The sequence below is a fragment of the Poecilia latipinna genome, unplaced genomic scaffold (genome assembly GCF_001443285.1).
Source record: "Poecilia latipinna isolate Pla-1442-1.1 unplaced genomic scaffold, P_latipinna-1.0 Scaffold959, whole genome shotgun sequence".
Taxonomy (NCBI): Eukaryota; Metazoa; Chordata; class Actinopteri; order Cyprinodontiformes; family Poeciliidae; genus Poecilia; species Poecilia latipinna.
The window spans coordinates 50085-75401 of NW_015113575.1; the positions used below are offsets into that span (position 1 = coordinate 50085).

General features: G+C 37.5%; 3 protein-coding genes across 6 annotated transcripts in view; 1 reads left to right on the top strand and 2 right to left on the bottom strand.

The window, feature by feature from the left end:
• Window positions 1–2852: 2852 nt before the first annotated feature.
• Window positions 2853–6278, bottom strand: snap29 (synaptosome associated protein 29). Its single transcript, XM_015049767.1, has 6 exons — window positions 6172–6278; window positions 5196–5426; window positions 4710–4903; window positions 4137–4222; window positions 3953–4057; window positions 2853–3616 (listed from the first exon to the last, which is right to left on the bottom strand). Exons 2-6 carry the CDS (start codon window positions 5424–5426, stop codon window positions 3456–3458), a joined length of 777 nt encoding a protein of 258 aa, XP_014905253.1. The 5' UTR covers window positions 6172–6278; the 3' UTR covers window positions 2853–3455.
• Window positions 6279–7825: 1547 nt separating this feature from the next.
• Window positions 7826–25317, top strand: part of pi4kab (phosphatidylinositol 4-kinase, catalytic, alpha b) — a 32122-nt gene continuing 14630 nt past the window's right edge. For 2 of the 3 annotated variants that reach the window (XM_015049749.1, XM_015049751.1), the window contains exons 1-26: window positions 7826–8012; window positions 10412–10528; window positions 11150–11243; window positions 12166–12254; window positions 12347–12419; window positions 12510–12775; window positions 12971–13037; window positions 13819–13964; window positions 14056–14121; window positions 14230–14326; window positions 14409–14600; window positions 14693–14793; window positions 14910–15039; window positions 16815–16944; window positions 17043–17138; window positions 17254–17437; window positions 17793–17896; window positions 18481–18649; window positions 18735–18785; window positions 23493–23601; window positions 24170–24306; window positions 24389–24522; window positions 24622–24704; window positions 24784–24854; window positions 24940–25064; window positions 25141–25222. In XM_015049749.1, the coding sequence (XP_014905235.1) occupies window positions 7914–8012; window positions 10412–10528; window positions 11150–11243; window positions 12166–12254; window positions 12347–12419; window positions 12510–12775; window positions 12971–13037; window positions 13819–13964; window positions 14056–14121; window positions 14230–14326; window positions 14409–14600; window positions 14693–14793; window positions 14910–15039; window positions 16815–16944; window positions 17043–17138; window positions 17254–17437; window positions 17793–17896; window positions 18481–18649; window positions 18735–18785; window positions 23493–23601; window positions 24170–24306; window positions 24389–24522; window positions 24622–24704; window positions 24784–24854; window positions 24940–25064; window positions 25141–25222 (3012 nt within the window). In that variant the 5' untranslated portion in view covers window positions 7826–7913. The remainder of the gene's footprint in view (window positions 8013–10411; window positions 10529–11149; window positions 11244–12165; window positions 12255–12346; window positions 12420–12509; window positions 12776–12970; window positions 13038–13818; window positions 13965–14055; window positions 14122–14229; window positions 14327–14408; window positions 14601–14692; window positions 14794–14909; window positions 15040–16814; window positions 16945–17042; window positions 17139–17253; window positions 17438–17792; window positions 17897–18480; window positions 18650–18734; window positions 18786–23492; window positions 23602–24169; window positions 24307–24388; window positions 24523–24621; window positions 24705–24783; window positions 24855–24939; window positions 25065–25140; window positions 25223–25317) is intronic. The other variant, XM_015049752.1, reaches the window with a different exon arrangement.
• On the bottom strand, window positions 19420–23218 carry serpind1 (serpin peptidase inhibitor, clade D (heparin cofactor), member 1). Of its 2 annotated transcripts, XM_015049754.1 has the most exons (7): window positions 23112–23218; window positions 22721–22984; window positions 21927–22570; window positions 21699–21847; window positions 20559–20683; window positions 19983–20127; window positions 19711–19902 (listed from the first exon to the last, which is right to left on the bottom strand). In XM_015049754.1, the coding sequence occupies exons 2-7, from the start codon at window positions 22981–22983 to the stop codon at window positions 19711–19713; spliced, it is 1518 nt and encodes a 505-aa protein (XP_014905240.1). In that variant the 5' UTR covers window position 22984; window positions 23112–23218. The 2 variants fall into 2 exon arrangements, with proteins under 2 accessions (XP_014905239.1, XP_014905240.1); XM_015049753.1 differs by lacking the exon at window positions 23112–23218 and having other exon boundaries at window positions 19420–19902; window positions 22721–23001.

Here is a 25317-nt window from a genome sequence, read left to right on the forward strand (position 1 = left end):
CAGTACATCTAAAATTACATGTTGCCTCCCTGTTGATTGAAGATGAATAGTGAGAATCCACACCATGGTTGTGAAAGTACTGCTCCTTTTCAATGTCAATAGTTGTCGTGGGAAAAAGCACTGTTAAACGACAAGTGAGCACAAACATGTCAGAGAAGATCCTTCAGAGTGTCAGATCTGGCTTACAGAGTTCAATTCATGTCAAGGACAGAAGAGCAAAAACATTTACAAGACTTTCTGTGTGGACTTGTTTCTCAACAGGCTGTTCTGAGATTTGACTTCTGTTTATCTAATCCTTACAGCTGCAGATGTCAGCTCTGGCATGGTCAAAGCAACAAAGCATGGAACTCTTCATTACTCATCAGTATAATTGAAATACAAACATAATATGAGTGAAATAACTTCAGACAGTCATGAGACTTTAGAAACCAAATTTAAACACAATCACAAAGCTTTTGCACAAGAAGTCAAAGTTTATGGCATTTCTACAGTTGTTTCTAACACAGGAATTGATTGCAGGTATTTCTGTATGCCAGGATGATGTGAATACTCCACAAATGAAGGTTTTATGTGTTCATCCATCATGTATCTTCACTTCAGAAAGTATCATAACATGTTGTCTATCCAAAATGTTATGATTTGCATCTGAATGAGAGGTGCAGTTCTGTTCTCTAAACCTTGCCCATTATATGCTAGATATTTTGGATAAAATAAATAACAAATAAATTTGCTCAGCCTTCCATTCACAAAAAGAGACTTCATAGAGATTTTACAAATACAGTTAGAGCTGAATTTATGTGAGGTAGATATTCACAGATAATTTAAAATGGGCAGAATGCTACATAACCTGTAGCATTCTGCGATATAAATCATAAAAATGATTTAACTATTTTTATAGGGGTTTTTTCACATCCGTCTCACTTTGACATGACTCAGCATCAAATAAACTGCAAATAGGTATTACAGCTGTTTTAGAGACTTTACACATTTATTTAAACTAAAAACAAAAAATCAGCTTGTGGCTGGTCAGGTACTGACTACTGATATCTACTTCACATAACCCACTTAATTAAAAAAAATGCCTTTATGTTATAGAACATTTCAAACAGTTGATATAATTTTGTACAATTAGTTCCGATTAGAAAACTGTGTCAGTTATAGCCACTTTAGGAATATAAAATGATTTTGTGATCGTAAGATAACAAAATCTCAAATCCGCTATGTTTAAAAATGTCTTTATTAGAAAACTGATTGTTGCAGCTTTCTGTGTCACTCTTAAAGGTGGTTTGCCTCCTTTACCTGTCTTCCTCCTGTCTTTGCTCTCCTCCCTCAATCTTCCTCTACCTCTCTATCAGACCTCCCTTCGTCATCACAACCCTTTATTTTCTCTCTGCAGCGATGGCGGTAGAGAGCCGTCAGTCTGACAGTCCATCCCCCATGCTGCCTTGCTCCTGCTTAGCAAGGGGCAGGTAGGCCAGTCCCTGGCTCTGTGCCTGATGGGGTCCGACAGCCGTGTGTTCTGGGATTACAGTTCCTGAAAAGTGAGGCATTCCAACACTGGCTGCTTTTGTCACAACACGGCCACTGTTTGCTTTTGACCCAACAGCTGTTCAAAGCGTTCCTGTAGTCCACATGTGTGTTGTGAAGGGAAAGAACCAAGAGGTAACTTCTGTCAAACGATGTCTGCTTCCACCTTGAGCTTAGGTTTCCCTCGTAAACATGTTTATTTCAAAGTATCATGTTGACAACAATAAAACAATTACAGTTTTGAATCAAACAAAACTGGGTTAACAGGTCACTGATGAAGTAAATACAGTGAATTAAGAGTGTGCTGATGTGGCCTGTTTTTCTGGTGTTGGCAGGAGCATTTTGGATGAGCGTCCTAAGATGTTGTGTCCCTCCATGAACCATTTTTTACTGAGTTGTGTGTTGGCAGAAAAGCCTGGATTCTTGTAATATTTTACACTTGCAGAAGTGTAGATTCAGAACCATGGTGTGATCAAAAACTGAGAAATCAGCTCAATATAAGCATGAAAGCAAAATCTAAACTGAGCCATTACACCTGAGATGTAAAATACAATGACATGAAATAAGGCAATGCATAAAATACATAGGAATATGAACATGTTTCCCACAGTTAAATGGCAGCTTCTGTTCACTCCTTTCTACATCACTTATGCTTCAAAACGAGTTTTGCTTAAGGCATCACCAAAATGTTTTCTTCCTTTTGTATGGCTGAAATATGTTGAGGAGGCCGATACTGTAATTAGCAAGTCATGCTGATGAATGCTTGTTGTGTCCGTGGGAGCAGCTGGTCTAACACCGAGGAATGATAATGAATGGATAGCCTAACATTGGGAGATGATCTATTCACAGCAGCACAGCTGGCACACACTCCAGAAGTGAAATAATTTAATAACAGAGATAGCTAAAATGCTCTCTTAGTAATTAAATAATAACAAATGTTTTCTTATGCAGTTCTAGCACAAAATACATCCTTTTAGATTTAATCAACGTATTATGATTACACGTGACATTTTCTTAGCAGCTGATCAAGCAGTATGGCGCCATCTTGTGGCAATGCTGATATTGCACAAAATTTAAACTATTCAGAAAGACGGAGTCCCAAAAGAATATTCTTTATTATATATATCATTTCAATTAAAATGCATGACATATGTGGCAAAAATTACACATTGCTTAGCAACATTAAACACTTTTCAAGTAACAAATCAACAGAATTTTAAAGTAATTTTGTGAGAAACAATCATGTTTCTAACCTTGAAATAAAATACATTGTAGATATATTGATAGTGGGTTTATTTCTTCATTTCTGCTTTTTTAAACATATAATAGCTTTTTGATTTTATTTATGCTTTACAATAATTCTGCAGGACTGAATCAGTGTAAATCAAATAAGAAAAAAATTCAAAGCAAACTATTTTGTGGGAAGAAGCACCGGTGGAGACATAATCCTCACATGTAAGGCAAATGTGACTTCAGCTAAACGTTCTGCTTGCTTGTGTTTTGTTTACACATTTAAGCTAGCTAAAAAAAATACATAAAACACATAAAAAGAGATAAAGAACACATTTTAAGAACTTACATGTTAAAATTATCTCCATCTTTCAAATCAGTTTGTTTGAAATGCAAATTAGGAAACATTCCAATGCACATCTTTGGTGACTGGGCAAAAAGAATTAAAAACACTTCATGAAACATTAAGACAGAAATGCAGTGAGAGTTGACAAGGAAAAAAAACAGAGCATATGTGAAAAGCACAGTTCAATTCCTGACAAAGAAACAGGAAATCACAGTTATTTTCTAGTGGAAGATAAACTAAAAATAAGACAAAAATGAAACAGTCTATTCTTTATTGGACAAAGACCAGGAGGATGAGTCACTAGTGAGGGCGACCCACTGCCAGTTTGTATCTAATGTTGAATTAATGAGTCCTATTTAAGGTTTTTAAGCTGCTGGTTAGTGTTGATGATCTTGGCATCCATTTTATCCACTTTGTTAAGCAGGGATCCGATGGAGTCGTCCTGGTCTTCAATCTCCCCCTGAAGACCGAGTCCGAGGTTCTTCAGTCTTGCCAAACCACTGGACATCTCATCTAAGTCATTCACAGAGAAAATTAGACATTATTCTTACGTTAACCAAGTATTAGAAGTGCTATTTAAACTCAAAATCTTTATCTCATATCTATAGGGATCTCTTATTTTTTTCTAACGTAGAATTGTATATATTGTATAGAAAGATATATTTTATGATTACACGTTTAAAACCAAAAGCAAAATAAACACGTTTTAACATTTACAGAAGCTGTATTAAAAAGAATTCAGGGTTGACAAAGATAACATAATGACTTAAAGAGAGCCTTTCAGAAATACTAAACACTATAAAACTAGTAATTTAATTATAATAACTAAAATGGACGGATTTTTGTTACCTAAATTGCTGTCAAGTGTCTGGTGAGCATCCCTCAGGTATCTGTTCTGAGGGTATCCGTTCTGTCTGGAGGAGCCGTCATCCATCGATGCAGCAGCTCCAAAACCTGAAACATAAGAATTAGAAATAGTTTCAGCCAGCTGATGATAATATCAAGCTGAGATCTTCCTTGTGCCAGCTCTCACCTCCTGTATCCAACTTTCTTAGATTGGGATGGCTGGCCTGGTACTTATCCTCATGTCCTCTGCTACCGGACATGGCAGTCTGTAGTCTGAGACAGTTAGGGAAGCATTGATCAGTGAAAAACAATATATAATCCCACATGAATGGACTTTATCTGTTCTCACCAAATTTCAAGCTGTGCATTTAATTAATATGTTGTATCAGTGTCTTTGTCAAAGAGTCATAAAAATACTTCACAATCAAATAAATTATGAATTTTTCATCTAAATATGATTAATGTACAATTTGTAATGTTTTTCTCCTCTGTTTTTTTATTTTTTATGTTTACATACTTTGGTTGAAATTTCATCTTAAAAATCACAAAATTTGCATTTTCCAAATCATGCTACAACAATATGGTATGATTTGGATTTAATTCAAACCGACAGAAAATATTCAGTTTCCTTGAAAACACACCAGTAACCTCTTGCTTAACAAAAGCTTCAAGAGCTGATAGACACACGCTAATCTGGTTTACAACAAACAGGGAAGTGACAATAAGAAACTGATACGGGAGAGAAGGAAGAGAAACTTACCTTTCATTAGCCTGATACTCCTTTGGCTCTTCAGGTGTAGGCTTTGTTTCTGGTTTGCCCTTAAAGTAGTTGACAAGTCCTCCCCACACACTCTTGATACTGTTGATATGCCTCTGACTGGTTTTCAGGTCTTCGTCCATGTTGTCTAACATCTTATCCGTCCGCTTCAAGACCTCACCCTGTCGCACCAACTCCTACAGAAACAAATGCCAACAAAAAAAGTATGTAAAGATGAGGAATACAAAATTACAGCATGCAATGGCTGTTTATCACACAACTTTAATTATTTTAAAAGCAAGAATTGTGTGCACAGGTTTGGCTGTCTGTATAATTGTTAAACTTTTGTTTTAAAAATTATTTACTGTGGCTCCATTCGGAAGAAAAAAACAAAGTAGTGATATAAGTTTCTTTTGTCCTTTTCCTTCAGTTCTAGTGAACATGACATTCATAGCAATGAAGGGTGCTGCTGTAGGCATCTGGCTGTACCTCTGCAGTTTCCACACCGATCTTCTCAGATTCATAGATGAGGCTCAGCGAACGGTAAGAGCTGTCCACAGCAGAGTGTGCAGTGCGCATCACTTCCTGCTGAAGGTACTTCTGCCTCCTCTCTGCATCTGTCATCCCACTGTCGCTTTCATCTTCAAAGCCACTCCTTTTGGGCTTAAAATCTTCCTCATCGTCATCAGCAAATGGGTTGTGGGATGTAGGGTAAGCCATCTGTGAGGGAAACACAGTGTTTTGACTAAATGGTGTTATCTAAAGCTTTTAGTGTGTAAGCAGGATAAGCTTTAGTCAATAATGAGCTTTTACCCTTGGTATGCTTTTTGTTATGTAAAACTCCTGAGTGAAGTTAAGGGCATTGTATTAAACTAAAACAAAATGCTGACGTAACAAATGAAGCAATCAGTCTGGACATGAGCGACATGACAAATTCACATTCAGTTAATTTTACTAATTATTGTTTAACACATGTGAAGAAACATCCATTCATCAACAATGTAATTTACTCTGGAAAAGAGTTAACTTTTGTAACATAGTTGATAACTCAGTAAGTAACACTGTAACTATTACATAACGCACTCTGTTACCTATAATTACAAAGCTTATTAATTATGACAAGTTACCATGCTAACCTTAAGATTTGTTTTTAAGATAAGTCATTAGCTTTAACGAACCTCCACAGAATCAACGTGACTTTTACGTGACAAAGACAGTTAAATATATCGTTAGTTGTAAATGTAGCTGTATTTCAAAGACAAGCTTTATAGGTTTTAGTGTTTTTAAGGGATAGCTTTTGTAGAAAGACGGCTAAGCGGCCAATCAGATATGACCCATGGCCACACCCGGTAATAAATAAACTATAGCTCAGGAGCGTAAATATTACGTTTTTCCTACTTTCATGTTCGATTCAATCTAAATGATATTCTAAAAATGACAATAAAGACCAATATAACGGATAAACCTTTTCAATATCGATGCCCGAGACGTTGTTGTCACTCGCTCAGCTGACGGTTTGCACTTCCTGTCACATTTGCTGACGTAGCTGCGTCATATCGTAAGAGCTATTACTGCGTGACAAAAACGCAGACAGTCTGGAACCAGCCTCTCCTCAAATTAAAGCATGTGTGAAGTAATTACAAATAAGATTTATATAGCTGGAAAAATGAGAATGGACATGTTCTGGTAGGTTACTGTTTCAGTAAAGAATAGCAATAAAATCTATTTACAGTTTTCATCTTCTATGCCTGTAGCTATCAATTATATTCAATGTCTTTTACTGGGTTTTATCATGTTAATTATTGTATTATGAGCTATTCCTGGCACTTGTACAACTCTCTCTTGAGCCTTTTCTTTTCCATTTGAGGTAAATCCTGTTTATTAATACTAAAACTGGTTTCCTTTTAGAAATATGATATGCCTTGCCCAGTGGAGCGATTTTTTGACGAAAAGTAAAAAAAAAAAAAAACTTTAAACGGAGAAAGTGAAAGAAGCTAAACTTAAAACAATGCATATGTGAGAAGGTTTTCTTTAAAAATTTAAAAGATTATTTCTTCATAATGTGATTTTTTGTGACATTCACAAATTTTGCTTATTCCCCTCAGAAATATAGAAACCTGACTTGTCATTGTTTATGAAAGAATTTGAAAAAAATATGCGACCACAATTTAACCTTCAAACTGTAAAGGGGTGTTTATAAGACTAAGAATAATTTATCTATTTATTTAAAAATATTTTTACAATTTAATATTCAAAATATTAACATTATTAATTATCAGAATCAGAGGGGTCAGAAATAATTCATTTACCGAGTCATGATATTGAGACTTGTTATGGAAACATGCCTTTCTGAACAAAATACAACAACAACAACAACAACAACAACAAATAATAATAATAATAATAATAATAATAATAATAATAATAATAATAATAATAATAATAATAATAATAATAATAATAAAAACTGCCAAAAATATTTAGTTTAGTGTTGGACTATAACAAATTACTCAGATAAACAGAGGACTACTCATAGCTGTGCAATGGGACACTGCTTACATATTCAGTTATATTTTATACATTTTAATATTAATGGAAAGGTAACAAATGTAATATATTTGTGTAATTTATTAATTCACTGAAAAAATACATTTTTAGATTACACATAGACATAAGCCTGAAATCTTTATGTCTGTTAATAAAGATGATAGTCCGTTTTCAAAAGGGACTGTTCTGACAAGCAGGCCAGAATGCATATTCTAATTTAATGAATGTGATTAAATTAAATGTGAAGTACCTGAAAATAAAAAAGCAATATTTTTACAATGTTTAATATACGACATTTTAAAGGATTAAGATGTATAAGGGATATTAGATAGTTGGTGAAAACATGCAAGACATGAACAATAAAACATATTATATAAACCCTTTCAGCGGTACTACTACTACTACTATCACTACTAAAGATGATATTAAAAAAAGTTAAATTGCAATTTTTTTTACATTACCTTCTTTATTGTTTTCTATATTTATTTATTTCGCGTAATTTGTACAAAAATAATCACAAATCATTAAACAGCTGGCGCTCGCGGCTGGGTTTGTCCGCGCTGAGCTGCCGTACTGCGGCTTCCCCAGCGCTAGTAGCCGCTGCTCGGCTTTCTCCTCTCTGGTGAAATTATTCCGCAGGCTTCATGTAGGGACGTAAACATGTCTTTGGTGGGAGGCAGTTCGAGAGGTTTTTATTTCAACACAGTGCTGTCTCTGGCCCGCTCGCTCGCTGCCCACAGACCTGCCACTTTGGAAAAGGTGAGAAAAAAGAAAAACGAACGTTAGTCGAGTTGTTCAGAATGATCAGGGCTCGCGTTCAGGGTTTCGCTTCCGCACAGGCGGAGTCTTTTTATTTTGACCACAGACCTGTCAGCAGAGCTAATATTTGACGGTTCTGTCAGCGTCGGTGATTAGGAGTAACTATTGCGGGGTTTTCTTGTCTGTATTTTTATATAACGTTTGAGAAAGGGGTGGGATGTAGATGGAAACACTGTCAGTGCTGGTGAGTTATTTACTGCATCACAATGGCAGAGCAGTCCGACTGGATGAATGCTGCAGTCTAACAGGTTTACAGATCATTGACAAAAGCTCACTCCTTATAGAATTACTGACCTGTTCTTTAGAGGAGATCAAATATCGACGTTTATTTATGATTTTTTTTCTTTCATGTTGTAAAATAAGTCCAACATGTTGAGCCAGGAGTCCATACGTTGTCAATTCAATTATTTTATTATTCAGTTTCGAGTTCCAGTGGCACGTTTACATTTTGCCATGGGCATCGATGTCATACTAAATTAAATAAGTTTTCACCTTTGTAGACATCTCTATCAATTTTGACTGGATATTTGATCACTCTTCTTATCAGTGATCATGATTAGATATTTTGATTTCTTGTATCCCACAAAATTTAAGTATATTCTACAAAGTCAAGGGCATTCTGTTCGCTTAATATTATATGGTCCTAGCTTTAAAAGCCTCAGCATAGCTGTTCCAAGCATCCCTCTTGTTATTCTGGCCAAATAGCTTAATCTTTTTCTCATCCAGTCATAAAATGTTTCCCACAAAAATAAATTTGCTTGTCCCTCTGGGCTACAAAGTTCAGTTGTCTGTTTTATAGCAGGAGCTTCTTTCTACCAAGAGCTGTGTGTAAATATCCGGCCAGGATTATTCCAGAAGCGTGCTGGTAAAAGCATGTGGTTTCCCTTTAACTAGCAAAAGGTTTATTCAAATATTAATCAGAGGTGTGTGTTTGAGCCTTTATTACGTCTAAGCTGTTAAACTTGAGCATCCAATTGTCGTTTTCACAATTCTTAGTAGTTGTGTCTTGTATAACTATTCCATCCTAGAAAATAAAAGTTTAAATATATCTCTAAAAGCTCAAATGATGTATTAGTCACGCAGATGATGAGTGTTTGTAAACTTTAGAGTGGATATGTATTTAAGCTGATATGGTAAACGGATAGTTAACCAGTTTAGATTGTGTGTTCTTAGAAAGCACAAGATATGAAAGTTTTCTTGCAGTTAATTGGTCAGTTTCTAATATTGATAAAGTATAATGCAATCACTGAAAAATGGGAAATTTTAATCAAACACTGCATCAAACACTGGTTTGATGATTAAATTATTAGGTTTGATATCAATTTTAGTATCACTGCACAAAAAGAACATTCAAAATCTTATATTTTTTTGGTTATTAAATACTCCACCCTATAGCATTCTTTTGAGTAGCTAATGCAGTATCATATCCAGAAGTGTGGATTTTGGATTTTCACCAATATCTTGTTTTAATGATAAAGCTCTGTTTGAAGTCCTCTCCTGCACATCTAAAGGGCAGGCATTATGTAAAATGGACTTTTTTGGGCTTTACATCAGGTTACAATGCTGCTTTCTCATTAAAAACATACCTGGAGTGTTGCTTTGATTCTTTCATGCCTGTTTGAGAAATCCTTGAATCACCTGCGGCAGCTATTCAGGGGTGTCTAAGCACTTTCTCATACAAAGCGCCACCTATTTCCAGCCGAGCTTCCGGCTCACAGAGCACCCCACCCCCACACATTTCCCACTCAGCTCTTCCAGACTAGCGGCAGCAGCAATTAGCAGTGGAACTGTATGTCTTCATAGCTCATACAAACTATTGTTCAGTCCACTGCTCTAAGAATGGTTGCAAATGGCATCGTGGAGGAGCATTTTTGTGAGGATGTGCGGAAGGCGCAGCGTTGGACAGCATAGGTGTTCTTAAAGAGACAGATGGCAATTTCCAAGCATCAAATTCTAAGTGAAATTTCTTTTAAGTCATGTTTGATATACGCAACATTTCCATAACAACTGAAGGTAACATAGTTACTTGATTTTGCTCTAAAATGACACCATGTGCCTAGAAAATATTTGATACTCGCTGTTCAAGATATTCTCAGTACTTACTCTCTACTTCTGTTCTTCATTTTTTTAAAAAATGATCCACAATCATGGTTGTTCAAGTTCTTATATTCCTGCCTTTTCTTTTTCTTTTTTTATCACAAACTTTATGTGATAAACTTTAATGACAAAACATATTATAAAACTTATGGACTTTCCAACTGTCCTAGTTCTCTTGTATAGCTGTCTGTGGTCAGGTGGTGTATGTTTTAAATTTAAATTCATTTGTTGTTCTCTTTTAGGTCCAGAAGCTGCAATGTATGTGTCCAGTAGAAGTGCGTGGTGTGTTCACTTTAGATGTGCGGCGCAGAGATGCAGTTATTGCGCTCTCTGTGTTTCTGGTGGAGTCTGGCCTACAGGTAGGTGTTGCCTCGTGTTGCCTTAGCAGAGTAGTTTCACTTTATGTTCAGGTCTTACTTACGTTTAAACCAGTAGGTCCATAAGCAGCATGTTTCACTCCTTTCAGACATAAAGAGATATAAATTTTATCATGAAAACATTTAAAGTACAAAAAATATTGGTACGTTTTAGCATGGTAAATCCCAAATAGCACAACTGGTAATCTAATACAAACAAGTAATGCTTTACTTTTATGTTGTTTTCATTTTTTGTTTAAAGAAAAATGCATTCACTTTAACGTTTAACAACTATCAGTCAACTTCTGGCTTCTTCTCTCTCACAAGACTCCACATTATGCATATCACTTTTATAAGCTTATTCTCATAATCGCTTTAAGAAGGTGATTAGACATTCAGCTGACCCTATAAGCCTCCAAACTCATCACACTCTGACACTCTTCCTTACTCTGTGAGGTGATGGCTTAACTTTCACCTTAATGTTGTTTAAATACTAGATCCCAGATCGGATGTTTGATTTTAAGCCTGCCTCATAAATATGAGCTGTCAGAACTTTCTTGGTAAACTAAGGGACTCCCTTATGGGTTTGTTTGTGATGTGTAATGATTTGCTTTTCTCCCACAGCACAAAGACATGATTGTTCCCTACTTGCTGAGCCTATTGAAAGGCCTTCCACGGGTCCAGTGGATCGAAGAAGGGTTGGGAAAGAAAGAAAAGGGTATGTGAAATCCTCTTACCTTTGATTTACAGCAACCTCCACTGCAGCAGAGCGCCAAGAGAACATTTTTGCTTTACAAGTACAAGTAGGACTCCTTTTAGAAGACACTTCCAGGCAGTGATCTTAATGTGTCTGATGTCGGCTGGTTAAAGTTAAAGTCCACCCACTCCTGGCTGGCTCTGGCTCAGTTTCTACCTATGCATCATCATTTTGTTGCAGCCCACTTCCGTTTTAAACCTGTAAATAAACTACTTTGTACTCTTTAACTCTCTTTAACTATTTCAGTCAGTTTACTATTGTTGGCAGGTAAGTATTTCAGTGATTTATGGCCATAAATGCTGAGAAAACATTTCAGAAAGAGCTTAGCTTAGACAATCGACACTTATGACATATGACAGACTTCCGATCAAATCAAAATAACTCAGTGACTTCTTATTGGTATATCTACAGTGTACTATGAGTAAATTATTATCTACATGCATGAATTGAGTTTTATTTAATCTGAAAAGCAACAGTGATCAGAACTACAGGAGGGAAAATAACCTTGTAGTTAGATTTCTGCGTTTAGAATGGAGGAAGGACAGAAAATAGAGCAGAGTTTGGGAGTAGGTGGGACTAGCACTCCATTAAAACCAGTGGTGCTCTGGTCATTTATTGTTTTCTTTAGACCATCATGTCATACTGTATGTAAGCTCAGATTAGATGCCTTGAAGTTTCTCTACTAAAACAGATGTTGCTGCTGTTACTTGTTATATATTACACAATATGTTATGTAATATATCTGAGCAGCTAGAAACTGTCTCCTATAAGGAACTTGTATTCACCCATCATATTCATAATTTTCTTTCTGTCTTTTAATCTTGTTGATTTTTATGTACAATATATATTTATGACTTTTTTGTTTCTCTTTCTTGCTTTTCAGATTTTCTCCCACTTGCAGAAAACTTCAGTTTTTGTCTAGTAACAATTTTATCAGATGTGGCTCAGAGAGACCCCGGGTCCCGACTGGATGTCAGTTCAAAATGAAGTGGTTGTTTATGATTTTTGACTCCAGGTTATAATTTTTACAAGTGTTAACATATTATTTGTTACCTTCTCTGCAGATCTTAAGCACAATACTGGAAGTCATGCGGGTATTTCAGGACATAGTCCAAAACCCTGATAATCATGACAAAGGTGCATACACAAGTTCCACAAAAACAACAACAATTTGTTAGATAGTGTTTCTGAAAAACAAAGCTTTAAGGGCGCCTCTGTTTTCTGCAGTTTTCCTGTGCAGGTACATTATCCCCAGTCTGCTCGGCATGACTCGAGCCTTCGGCCGCTACAGCCAAACAGAAGAAGCCCTGCTGTCCAAGTTGTTCCGCAAAGATTTGCCTCAGATCAGCTGCCAGATCACGGAGGAAAATGAAAGCGTGCGACGCAGATCCTTCAACGACTTTCGTTCCATCATGCCGTCTGCACTGCTGTCAGTGGTTCAGGGCAACACTGTGAACAGACGCTCAACGTGCGGCTTGGATTCCTCTGTTCAGGTTGGTGTGCGTTGTGATAGAAAGTTGGTGATATTCATGAAAAACTTTATTTTCAAAAAGTTTAACATGTTTGCACAGCTTTGGCATTCTTGTATCCTGTGTGACTTGATTACTGTTAAAGGTCGAATTGGTTGATTCATAAATGACTTAAATTTTCCTGATTTATGAAGTGTCTTTTAATTTGCTTTGTGATAGACCCTTACAGACCCAGCAGGCCAGTCACCTTGTTCTCCCACGTCTCGTAGCCTACATAACTTTGAAGGTAAAAGTTAAGTATCTCCATTCGTCATGATATGAGCGTTTCATATCAGTCAATATCGATCATTTTTGATTAGTTTTTTGTTTTGAATACCTGAAATACTGTCGACCTGACATGACCTTTCCTGTTTCACTCTACTCTGTTGTTTTCTAATTTTAACCAGTTATGACACAGAGTGGAGAAATCTGGTCTCTTGGTCTTCTTGGTTAAATATTGTTCTCCAACAAACCTCAGAGGCCTTCAAAGAGCAGCTGGACTTATGCTGAGTCAGTCGTATATCAAACTAGACTTTTGGAAGTATTTGATTGCGGTGATTTTTTTTTTCCTTCAAGAAAATCAGAGAGATGGGGGATGTGTATATATACATTTGACATATTTAGATTTTGGTTTGTTAAAATAATAATTAAAGCCATCTTCTACTTCTCAAGACTGAAGTGAATTGGGATGAATCTGACTGAACTTGAACTTAAAACTTATGCTCTACTTTGTGTTGGTCTATCATATAAAATATAAATAAAATGCCCTGTTTGATTTTATTCTGTTATAACATTTGAAAAAAGTTTAAGGGGTATAAATACTTTTACAATGCACTTTGTTTATGAGCTGTGGGGGTTTATGTTAATATTTATAATGTGTACTCAGAGAAAACTGTGGTTTGACAGAACTGCCTTCAATAAATGCGTTTAAATTAGTAACTACTGTTTCTTATTTTATATTATTTATGTAATGCTTATCTTATTGCTTCTACTAATCGTTTTATGTTTCTGATTTTTCTTTTCCACAGTTGCTGTCCCAGACAGCAGCTTGGTAGAGCCTGACTACTATTTCACTACAGTCAGCTCCAGTTTCTCAATGTCTCCTCTTTTTATGGGTGCCAGTGAAAGTGAGGTGGAGATTCCTCTTGAACTGCTCCAACAGCTCCTCAGCTTGGTGCAGTAGCTTTTTTTTATTTTTATTTTTTTTACATTTGCTTCTGCTGATTTCCATTCTGCAAATTTGAGCAAATCTTGTTGGTTTACAGGTGAAAAACTTTGTTTCCGACGCTTTATTGAAGACTCTGGACACCACTATGACCGAAGTTACAGAGGTGATTAGATAAAAGCAATTTGTTTAGAATATTAGCAGAGTGCAAATATAAATATCACTTTCTATGGAATAATTTCTTCATTGCTTTCTTCCTTTTTCACTTTTAAAGTCTAATAATGGAATCAACCTCTATTACAAAACCTTCAGTGACTCCCTGTATGTGTGTGTGTTCAAAATGCTGCGAGACACACTCTACAACTTAAAAGGTAACACATTGTTCTTTTTATGTACTAAAGCTCTTTAGTGGTACATTTACTACTGTATCAAGCTGCCATGTTGTATTTCCAGCCTTGCAGCCTGCATTTGTGCGGGAAGTGCACGACTTTGTCCTGGAGCAGTTTAGCAGCAGCCTGTCGGAGCTGCAGCGGGTGCTTCACGATACGGCGGGGTTGCCCGGGGAACAGAGCTTGCTCAAGCTTCGATGCCAAGCCAATGCTGCCTGTGTGGATCTCATGGTGTGGGCCATCAAAGATGAGCAAGGTAATCCGTCGGAGCAGAACTCTATCAGAGAGGAGCTGGATAGTTTTATTCTTCTAGATGTGTCATTTTGGCTGTTTTTTTTCTCTTTCCAGGAGCTGAGAATTTGTGCACCAAACTATCAGAAAAGCTTCAGTCAAAAACTTCCAGCAAAGTTATTATTGCTCACATGCCCCTGCTCATTTGTTGCTTGCAGGTTTGTATATAGACAAAATACATACAGAGTAAGAGGAATATGGCACACAAAGTACTAGTCATTGGATGAGAGCTGGTCATTTACATTGCTTTGGTTTGTCTTGTCCGCTCTCCCAGGGTCTTGGACGTCTCTGTGAAAGGTTTCCGGTTGTTGCCCACTCTGCATCGACTTCTTTGAAGGATTTTCTGGTCATTCCTTCCCCGGTTCTTACTAAGCTCTACAAATATCACAGCCAATGCAGCACAGGTACACACCATACACACAGACTGTTTCAGATCCAGCTTCTTCCTGACCTCAGACTTTTCAGGATTAATGTTTGATTAACTAACATGGAAATTTACAGAACTCTTAATAATTATTGGCAGTGAAGATGTGTCAAAAAAAACAAACAAAACACAACACTCCTCCAAAAAAAACAGGTTATCCCATTTCAAAGGGAACACCCTGACTTACAGTGCCAGTTGGAACTTGACATCCACCATCACAGGTTTGAGTATCTTCAACTTTAGTGTTTCAGCGATGCGTTTAAACCACTATTTTTTCCAGAGTGGACTGATTATACAGCATGTTGTCCTCCACTGTGGCCTTTAATATAAATGTAGCGTTAAGCCTCATATACAAAAATATTACTTTGAAAGTTTTTGAAAAATTCAGTTCTTAGTTAATGTACATTTATTCACTTGGGTAAAAAATACTACAGCAAATAAAACACCTAAACATAATGACTTTTGTTATGTGTTGATTTGGCCTTATGTTTTGGATCAATATCCTGCAAAAAGAATCAAAATACAACACATTTTAGGTTTTCTGTCACAGTCCACCTGTTGTTTTTTTGTTTAAAATGTCCTGGTATTTCAAAGACTTCATATTGTCATGTCTTTCTAACAAGATTCCTAAGATCTTTAGGGGAGAAACAGACCCTCCTCTGTACTGTTATTCTTTACAACATTATTTTGTGTTTTACTCAGAGCCCACCTGGAGTGTTGCTCCTGAAAAGCCTAAAACCTTTATATCATTTGACCATAGACCCAATTAAACCCTACTAGTGTTAAGCTAACACCATGTTTGTAATTGTAATGGAAGGACAGAAAAGGTTGTTTTCTGGCAGGCCTCCCAGACACATTTTTGGTTTGTTGTGGTGGAAACAAGGCGAACTCCAAGACAGCATGTTTTTGCTGCAAGTCTCAGACAGGTTGTTTTGGATTTTATTTAACCTCTCTCCATCCTTCCCACTGTTTGCGGAAGAAAAACAAACTCGGGTCCTCGTCCAGTCTTGCTCGTCTTGTTCCAGTTGTTTTAAACTTTCAATTATTACTCTGATGTTCACTGCGGGCAAGTTTAGGCAAGTAACTGTCTAGTTACTGCCATTCCCTGTCTTGATGAGATTAAAACCTACCCGCCTTCCCTGAATGGGATTGTTTTTCTAGTGTTTTCTCTTCTGAAGAGTGGCTAGGTGAAATGTGCCTTGGTGTTGCATCATATCTATACCTCAGGAAAACAGAAAGTAATGGATTACTAATTTATAGTTCCTAGGGTTACTGATCATCTGCGAAGAGATAATTATAGATTAAAAACTTCCTCCATAAGATTTATTTTGTGAGATTGTTTGTGATGCCAGTATTTTTAGTGAAAATTTAAAAGTTGAATCCTACATTTTTTTTTATGTCAGATTATGCTGCTACACTACAGCAAAATAATTTATGTATTTATAGGATTTAGGTCAGGAGGGTGCTGTATAATATTTCTGTGCGTAGCATAAAACAACACACTAAAAGCTTTAGAGGTCCAGTTTATGAAATACAAAAGTCTTGGCTGAAAGCGAAGAGGATAAATTAGTCTGACTAATTACACATTGACATACAGACAGCACCAGTCACAGTTTTAATGGTCATCCACCATTGATCTGAACAGTTACAGATTCAGTACATTTCAGGTTACAGATTTGATTTTGCCTGTACTATCTGCACAGCCTGGTTACTGATAGTTTACCTCTTACATTTAACACCCGTTGTTTTCTTTAGGCACAGGAGAAATTAGGATAAATGTGACGAATGAGTATAGTCAGTCAACCGTCAACTTGTTCACAAATAAAAGAGACCAGCCCTCCATGTACGAGCAGCTCAGAGACATTTCCATCGATAACATCTGCAGGTAAAATGAAAACACACCAGGCACATCTGAGAGTTGAACTTCTGAGGGTTTTTTTTGTTTTTTTGTCAGTGTTCACTCTGTTTGTTCTTCCCCCTCAGATGTCTCCAAGCCGGTTTGACGATGGACCACGTGATCGTAGAGGCCTTTTTAGCAAGTCTCTCCAACCGTCTGTACATTTCACAGGAGAATGACAAGTGAGCTGCATCTCTAGCAGGAAGTTTAGGAAATCTGGTTTAGTCACCCAGAATACATTCAAATGAAAGTGACTCAGAGGAATGGCTTTAAAAATATAACTTTTGCCTCTCTCAGGGATGCTCATCTAATTCCAGAGCACACCATCAAAGCGCTGGGTCATATTGCAGTCGCTCTCAGAGACACTCCTAAAGTCATGGAGCACATCTTACAAATCCTTCAACAAAAGTTCTGCCAGCCTCCTTCCCAGCTGGACGTGCTCATCATAGACCAACTGGGCTGCATGGTCATCACAGGGAATGTGAGTCCAAAGTGATCATACAGCTCTACACCAGATTCAATCTATTTAGGATTAGAGGGAATATAAAAAGTTTAGATTAATTAATGTAAAAGTGCATGGAGTTTCAACATGTGTGTTTGGTGGCAGAGGAGGAAGATCATATATTGTCACAAGATGGACTTGAGTATTGCTATTCCTGTGCATCTGGTGGGTGTTATCTAATCGCTCACCCGTTGAATATGTGACACACCAGCTGGTTTTTAATAGGGTATCTTGTGATAACCAGCCAGTGTTGATGGTGATGAACTACATTTAGGAGTTTAAAATAGATCTGCGGTTCACTGATTAGCATGTTATCTCTTCTCTTTTCTTCTAGCCGTACATCTACCAGGAGGTGTGGAATCTGTTTCAGCAGATCAGTGTGAAAGCCAGTTCTGTGGTTTACTCAGCCACCAAAGACTACAGAGATCATGGCTACAGGTCAGGACGCATCATAAAAATATTTTTGTATCATGTTCCTGATATTTTAGTATCAGATTTTATTATTTTAGTATCAGATTTAATTTACCAATGTGTTGGATACTAAAATTTCCCCAGTCACCTAGAAGAGGCCCCTCTCAGTGTAAAGTACTCCAAATTAAATTTCCTCAAAGAACGTGATATCAAGGATTACATTTCATGGCTTTACCATCATCCAATGTTTCCAGTCTCTCACAGGAGAACTGTTTGTTCTTCTCTTTATATGATATACTTTAACTTTCCACTACTTGTCCTCTGAATGCAGAGGTCTTTCAGTTTAGTTATTGAAAAAATGAAAACCAGATTAAACTGTATTATGATTTTAATGAGGGAAGAGCTTTTTTTCCTTTTAAATTCTCAAATTGGAGGTTTATCGTTTGCCATTAAACTTCTTCTTTGGCCTCTCAAGAAACTTGAAACAGTAACTTCATTATGTTTTTAACTAAGGGACAGTTTGTAATTTTAGCCCTAAATAATGTATGTTTATGTAGACTTTAGCTTGTTCTCAGGCGTTTTTTCATCTATCCAACCTTTTTCCCTTCAAGGCATTGCTCTCTGGCTGTGATCAATGCTTTAGCAAACATCGCAGCCAACCTGCAGGGGGAGCAACTGGTGGACGAGCTGCTGATGAACCTTTTAGAGCTTTTTGTCCAACTGGGACTAGAAGGAAAAAGAGCAAGTGAAAGGGCCTCTGACAAGGGAACAGCACTGAAGGTGTGTGCACCACTGCCTCAGCATCCAAACACAAAAGGAAAATACACTTTGCTTTTTTATGTCAATAATTTCTTTCTCTCTGTAGGCATCCAGCAGTGCTGGGAACCTTGGAGTTCTTATTCCAGTCATAGCTGTGGTAAGTAAGTGCTTAGAGACGGTTGGTATTCAGATTGTTTTAACTTAATTCCCAAAGTAAAATTTTTTACTTTAACTTAAAGAAAAAGAAAAATAACAACAATCAAAAACAATAAACAACAAAATCAATCTCATGACTGCAGCCGTTTTAAATTCAAGGTGTCAAAAATCAATTAACATCAAAAGTTTAGAAAGGAATCAATACTAAGATTTATGACTAAATATGTATTATTTTCAAGCTTTATGAATTTCTAAATGGGGGAAAATAATAATTAAAAAATCATGTAAGAGATAATTTCTTGAGTAAGACTGAGGCAAACATATTTTGAGCAGAGCAGCCTCTGACCGGGTAATAAAAACATTGATATGTTGGGGATTGTGAGCATAAATTTGCATGTGTAGGAAGAATATTAAAGTTCTGTAAGGACATTGTGGTTGTAAAATTCAATCTGATGCTTTCTTTGTGTTTTTGTATTAAAAACTGACCTACTAAATATGTTTATATCTAGCAATACTTTGTCATTATGTTAACCTCAGGAGTTTTAGGTTAGTTCAAAGTAAGTTATTAAAACAAATTTAGACACTTTTCTTCATTAAAGAAGAATTTTAACAAAAACAGATTTTATTCTCTTTTCTGGTTTTATGTATTTTATTATCTCAACATATGTGGTGTTTTTACAGTTTGTTTTAAACCTCCATGGTACAGCATTAGAGTATCTACAGAGACATAATAATGTCTGCACACTTCTCCACCCACCTTGTAAATTATAAAACATTAACAGACAGATAACAAGCGTTCAGTGAGCCAATCAAACAGACTTCGTACTTTGAGCAATTTGAAGAAGTTTGAGTGTTCATTCTGAGTCTAAATTGTTTTAGAAAAAGAAACGAGACTCCTGAGAAGTTGTTTCAGATTGTTTAGAAGATCAGTTCTGTGAGGGATTTACCACCCGGCCTATGAACACCAGGCAGTCTGTGCGGTGCTCGTAGATCAGGAACAGGAACGGATGATCCACTGTGAAGCGAATCTGAGAGGAGAGCGGCATGAACCCCACTTGAGTCAGGGCAGCAGCTTCTGTTCCCTCCTCGTTCACAGTGATGGTTCCCTGGTGCTTCAGCTGCAATAGCGCCATTAAATATTTCAGAATATAAAAAGATGGTGAAGACCGTGATGTTGGCATTGCTCTGTTTTACTCACCCAGTTCAAGGCAACTTTTTCTGAAGTCATTCCACTGAAATCTCCACTCTCCTTGAAAATGTCAGTGAGCCCCATCTCCTTCAGATTTTCAATCAGGTCATAGTTTTGCTCCAGTTTGAAGCGAGGTAACGAGACCTCGCGAGTCCTGGCAGAGACAATGGATGCTGTCGTCACAATTTAGCACAACTAAATCTGAACTATTTCCACTGAAAAGTTTATTACTCAACAGCAGTAAATATTGTGTTACCTTGCTGATATTTACCCGGTTGCTGAAGATATAAACAGTTTTACTAGTCTGATAATAGATCTTCCTGTTTTTTGCATGTCTTTGCTGCACAGGCTGTTAACAGCTTATTTACTGTGACAGGACATTTCTATTAAATGTTCATACTGTTAAAGACGTTTTTGCAGCTGCTAAATTTAAATGTTCTCTTGCATTTCCAGTAAGTCCCTATTGCAGTGATTACTCAACGTCACAACTATTTCTTTCTGTCCATTTGTGAAAGGGTAAATGCAGTGATGAACTGCTTTGTAAACGGCAAATACGGTCACTTTAAATATTTGCTTGTGACCAACCTGTTTGTCATGTTCTTGAGCCACTTGTTGACAACAGTTGGTGAAATCTGCTGCTCCAGCGTCCTCATGCCAGTGATCTTCCTTGGCAAAGCAATGAGCATGCTGATGTTTCCTGTGTATGGAAGCTGAAGATAAGAAGGTTTATATGCTGGTTAGTTTATAATGGATTATTTTGTGTGCTTGTCAGACATTCTTGTTAAATATAAAGATTAGAGCTGCACAAAATATTCAATCTCCATTGTCATTGTAACAACTATTCAGGGCAATCGGTCATCATGAAGGCATCAGTCTACAAACTGTAGCTACAGTAACAGGCGAGAAAAACCAACATTGCAGCTTTTCTAGTCTCCCTACATTGTCCTCCAGCCCATTTAATTTAAGAACAGCGAAGCAGTTACTGTTGAATCCTCTTGGATTCAGACTTAAAACCAACCTGCCTTTGCCCATTTGACCTGCTCTGACTCAATTTAAAATTCCTGATGAAAAACTATTTGTTTTCACCCACTTTTGTAAAGGAGACATCTTTACTATGAAGTTATTTATTGATTTTACTTGATTGGATATTTATTGATAGAGGAGTCCTTAAGCAGTCCTGAAAATTCTGAAATTTGCTTTTAATGTTTCTTGGGCCTGGATGAGTTTGGAAAAAACTTTGCTTCTCCAGACATTTTTTTCCTTGTTGAATTTCTTCCATTTTTGTCTGAGGACAAAAATCTAATAATGCTTGATAAGTGGAGTTGTTGCTTTATCTTTGATTTGCCACATCACACCTCAATTTTAGCATTTCACTTATCAAGATTTTGTTTTTTGACTCACTGAGTGAAAACATGTGTAATATTGCGAGTGCAATAGTTGGTAGGCTATAACTGTTCAGACATCCTGCATTCATACCCTATGACTCGATTTATTAGCTCAGTCAGATGAAGTCCCACTGTCCTTTACACCAACACCTGATCTACATCTTGGTAAAAGGCTAAAGCTCATGGAAAATGGTGGGATCATCATAACATGGCCTCATGATGATGGAGAGGAAAGAGAGTGGTGAGAAAAACATGGGTTAATAGTTGTCCTAGGAATACTCAACTAATTATCTCAATTCTCCTGATATTGTTCAGCTGTAATCTGTATAAAGCCACCCACCTGCAGGATGTCACACTCCAGCTCGTGGTCGGCAGCAGCCAGGTAGTTCCCCTTGTTCACCATCATTGGCACGCGCACGTTTGTTTTGTCATTAACTCTAAAGTTTCGGTAGTAAGTCATTTCTTTTGGGAATTTCTGCTCCCACGTCCCTGTTTGTACAAGGACCAAAGACTGTCATTGGCATTCATGCTTTGACATTACTTCATTGTAAAATTGTATTTCTCTCACCTTTGAAGTACAGGTAGTTAAGTAGCATCAGCACCATGTCTGGATCCACACTCTTAAGCGGCTCCTTGATCAGCCCTTTGGTTAGTTTTTCAATGCGCCGGTTGGCCTTGCTCAGGAACGCTGGCTCTCTGAAATCTACTGACTGCGGCTCGGCGAAATAATAGGCCTTCGTTTCGGTGCGGAAGGTTTCTTTTACTGACACGTTTTTCTTAAGGTAGACATCATTGACAGACCGGAGCGTGTACCCAAAGTTCCTCCTGAAAAGCCTGTGCGTCAACTTCCTGAACAGCTTATGGACTGTTGTGTTGTCGTAGTGATGACTAGCATTGACAAACTCTGCGAATCCCAAGGCTTTGTAGATCTGATGGTGAGTTTCAGATCCAGCACCTAAAGACATCATCCCCATGGCGATGGAGATCCCAGCAGGCGCCAGCAGGATGTTGTCAGTCTGGTTGACGTCGTTGCGGATACTTCTGTAGAGATTAAAGCCAAAGCGGGCGTTCACCATGTTGAGGCGCTGAAGGCGAGAATGACCATGGAAGAGCCGTAGGAGTCTGGCTCGGCGAATCTTTGGGTCGGACGACTCGGCAAAGATGTCGATGTCTGGGGCCGGTGTGGCTATCTCGTCGATCTCATCCCCCTCACTGAAAATGATTAAATTCATAATGCATGTTTCAAAATAAATTAAACTGGAATTTATGTCCTAAAATATACTGGTTTGAGATTGTGTATACCCCATTATTAAAGTTATTCTCAATTAGTTATCTAACACAAACAAATCCCCTGAAACTTACATGTAATCATCACTTCCTGCGGCCAGGATCTTATCAAAGTCAATATAATCTTCATCCTCGAAGCCGTCGAAAACGAGGTCATTGGTGACGGTGTTTTCTTTGTGGAAGTCCAAAGGAATTGCCTCGACATCCACTGGACTACCTGGCTGTGAGCCTCTAGGGTTTGGATTTGGGTCATTGAAGTGAGAACTGAGCTCTTTAATGCCGGCCAGGGACGGACTGGCCAGCAAACACACCACAGAAATGACGGTGAACACCCACATCCTTAAGGCAGAGCACATAAAATGTCTAGAGCAAAACTTTTCAGTGATCTGACAAATAGGTTCTACTAAACAACAAGATAAAAAGCTAAGGATTTCTGTGTAAATTAGCAGCCTGCAAAGTGTCTTACCTTTACTGTGACTGGTGGGAAGTTTTGTGCTGATTTTGTTTGTAGGACGAAGAATTCAAAACTGAACTTTGATGTGTGCTTCTCTTGAACAAATAGACCAGATCAAACAGTCCAAAAAGTCCGCTGACTGACTAAAACCTTTAACTCTTCACAGTTCATCCCTTTGTTAAAAAAATGTTTATTCTGATTAATTATTAATTAAGTAATTTCCTCTATGCTGACATGTCCTTTTAAAACTTTTTGTCTAATTTGCAGGTCTTTGTTTGACTTGTTTCTTGCATTTAGCTGTTTGCATTGGGAAGAGTTAAACTTATTCCTCTGGAGTAGTAATTATCCTAGATTTGTCATCATTTTTTAATTTTTTTTTTTTCAAACTTACAGTTGACCAGGCGCCTTCCACCTATAAAGGAGGCCAAACCTCGTCTCCAGAAGCTTTTCAGGGACTTCTGGTTGTACTCTGTGGTCATGGGTTTTGCTGTGGAAGGATCAGGTGAGCAGGAGATTGACTCCTATTGCATTCATCATCTTTGCAAAACTTCAGCACTTCTGAAGGACCTAAAATAAAAAGAGTTCACACTTACAGTTTCATATTTTGGCTTTCTTTATTGGCCATAAGTTACCAAAACCATATGAAGAGTTAATCACAAGTATTCTAGTGTCGGATATGAAGCTATCTCTCTGACAGCTGAAGTTTGGCCCCAGCTGAGTCATTAACAGGTCAAGGATCCTAAACAGAGCAGCTTATTTAGAAAAATATGGGCCAAAAAGACCAAAATCGACATATTACAAAGACCCACTCAAATTGTAAGCCTCAGTTTGATTGTAAATATGTGTTTGGATCTTTAATAAATCTGTGCAGAAAAAAGCAAAGCAATCTGTGAAAGAATTGTGGGCCAAAAGTCTTCCATGATTCCATGGTCATACAGGAGATGGGACTTGAATTTACTGTAGCTAAAGGTGGTTGTCAAAACTACTGTCATGGATATATGCTTAGTCAATGTAGGTCTATTCCATTAGTTTGTTAATACATATATATATTTTATGTGCTGTGTTTTCAGGGCTTTGGCCAGAGGAATGGTACGAAGGCGTGTGTGAAATCGCCACAAAATCTCCTCTCCTTACCTTCCCAAGTGGAGAGCCTCTTCGTTCTGAGCTGCAGTACAACTCAGCTCTGAAAAATGACACAGTGACCCCGGTACACTCTTAAATATCTACGTGCTCTAAATTTGATTAAACTGCAGCAGCAGGTTGTTGGATTGTGAACCTCTGTCTTCTAGGCCGAGTTGAGTGATCTGCGATCCACAATCATCAATCTGCTCGACCCTTCTCCTGAAGGCGCCGTCCTCATCAACAAGCTGGACTTCGCCATGTCCACCTACCTGCTCTCTGTCTACCGATTAGAATACATGAGGTCAGCTCATCTGCCTTTACACCTGTCATGTCTCCTCCTTGATATGTTAAAATTGGTATGTGCAGTTCTTTGATAGGTTTCTTACACTTTTACTGTCAGGATGTCCCGATCCAACGATGCTGACAGGTTCCAGGTGATGTTTCGGTACTTTGAGGACAAAGCCATCCAAAAAGATAAATCTGGTGAGGGCTTAAACCACTTTAGTTCACATGTTATTTGTCGTTTATGATTAACTTCCTGTACTCAATGTTTTCCCTGTAGGAATGCTGCAGTGCATCATTTGTGTGGGTGATAAGGTATTTGATGTCTTCCTCCAGATGATGGCTGAAAAGGTAGAAGAGAGTAATTTCAGAACAGGCAAACACTTAATTCTTCAGTTTGGGATTATGAGCATTTTTGTATTTTTTCTGGTTTTAGCCAAAAACTAAAGAGCATGAAGAGGAGCTGGAGCGACATGCTCAGTTCTTATTGGTCAACTTTAACCACACTCACAAGAGAATCCGCAGGGTGGCAGACAAATACCTCTCTGGTCTGGCTGAAACGTGAGTCGATTTGGTTTATATATGCTCAGATTTTTAATAAATAATTGTCTCAGCTAATTTTTGTGTCCCTTAAAAGCTTCCCTCATCTTCTGTGGAGTGGTAGAGTCCTAAAGACCATGTTGGATATTTTGCAGACACTCTCTCTGTCTTTAAGTGCTGTAAGTATTCACTAGGAGCTGATGGGGGGGGGGGGGGGGGAAAACCCCCAATTGAAGGGTTTTTAAAAGGTTTTTTTTTGTGGTGGGGTTTCTTT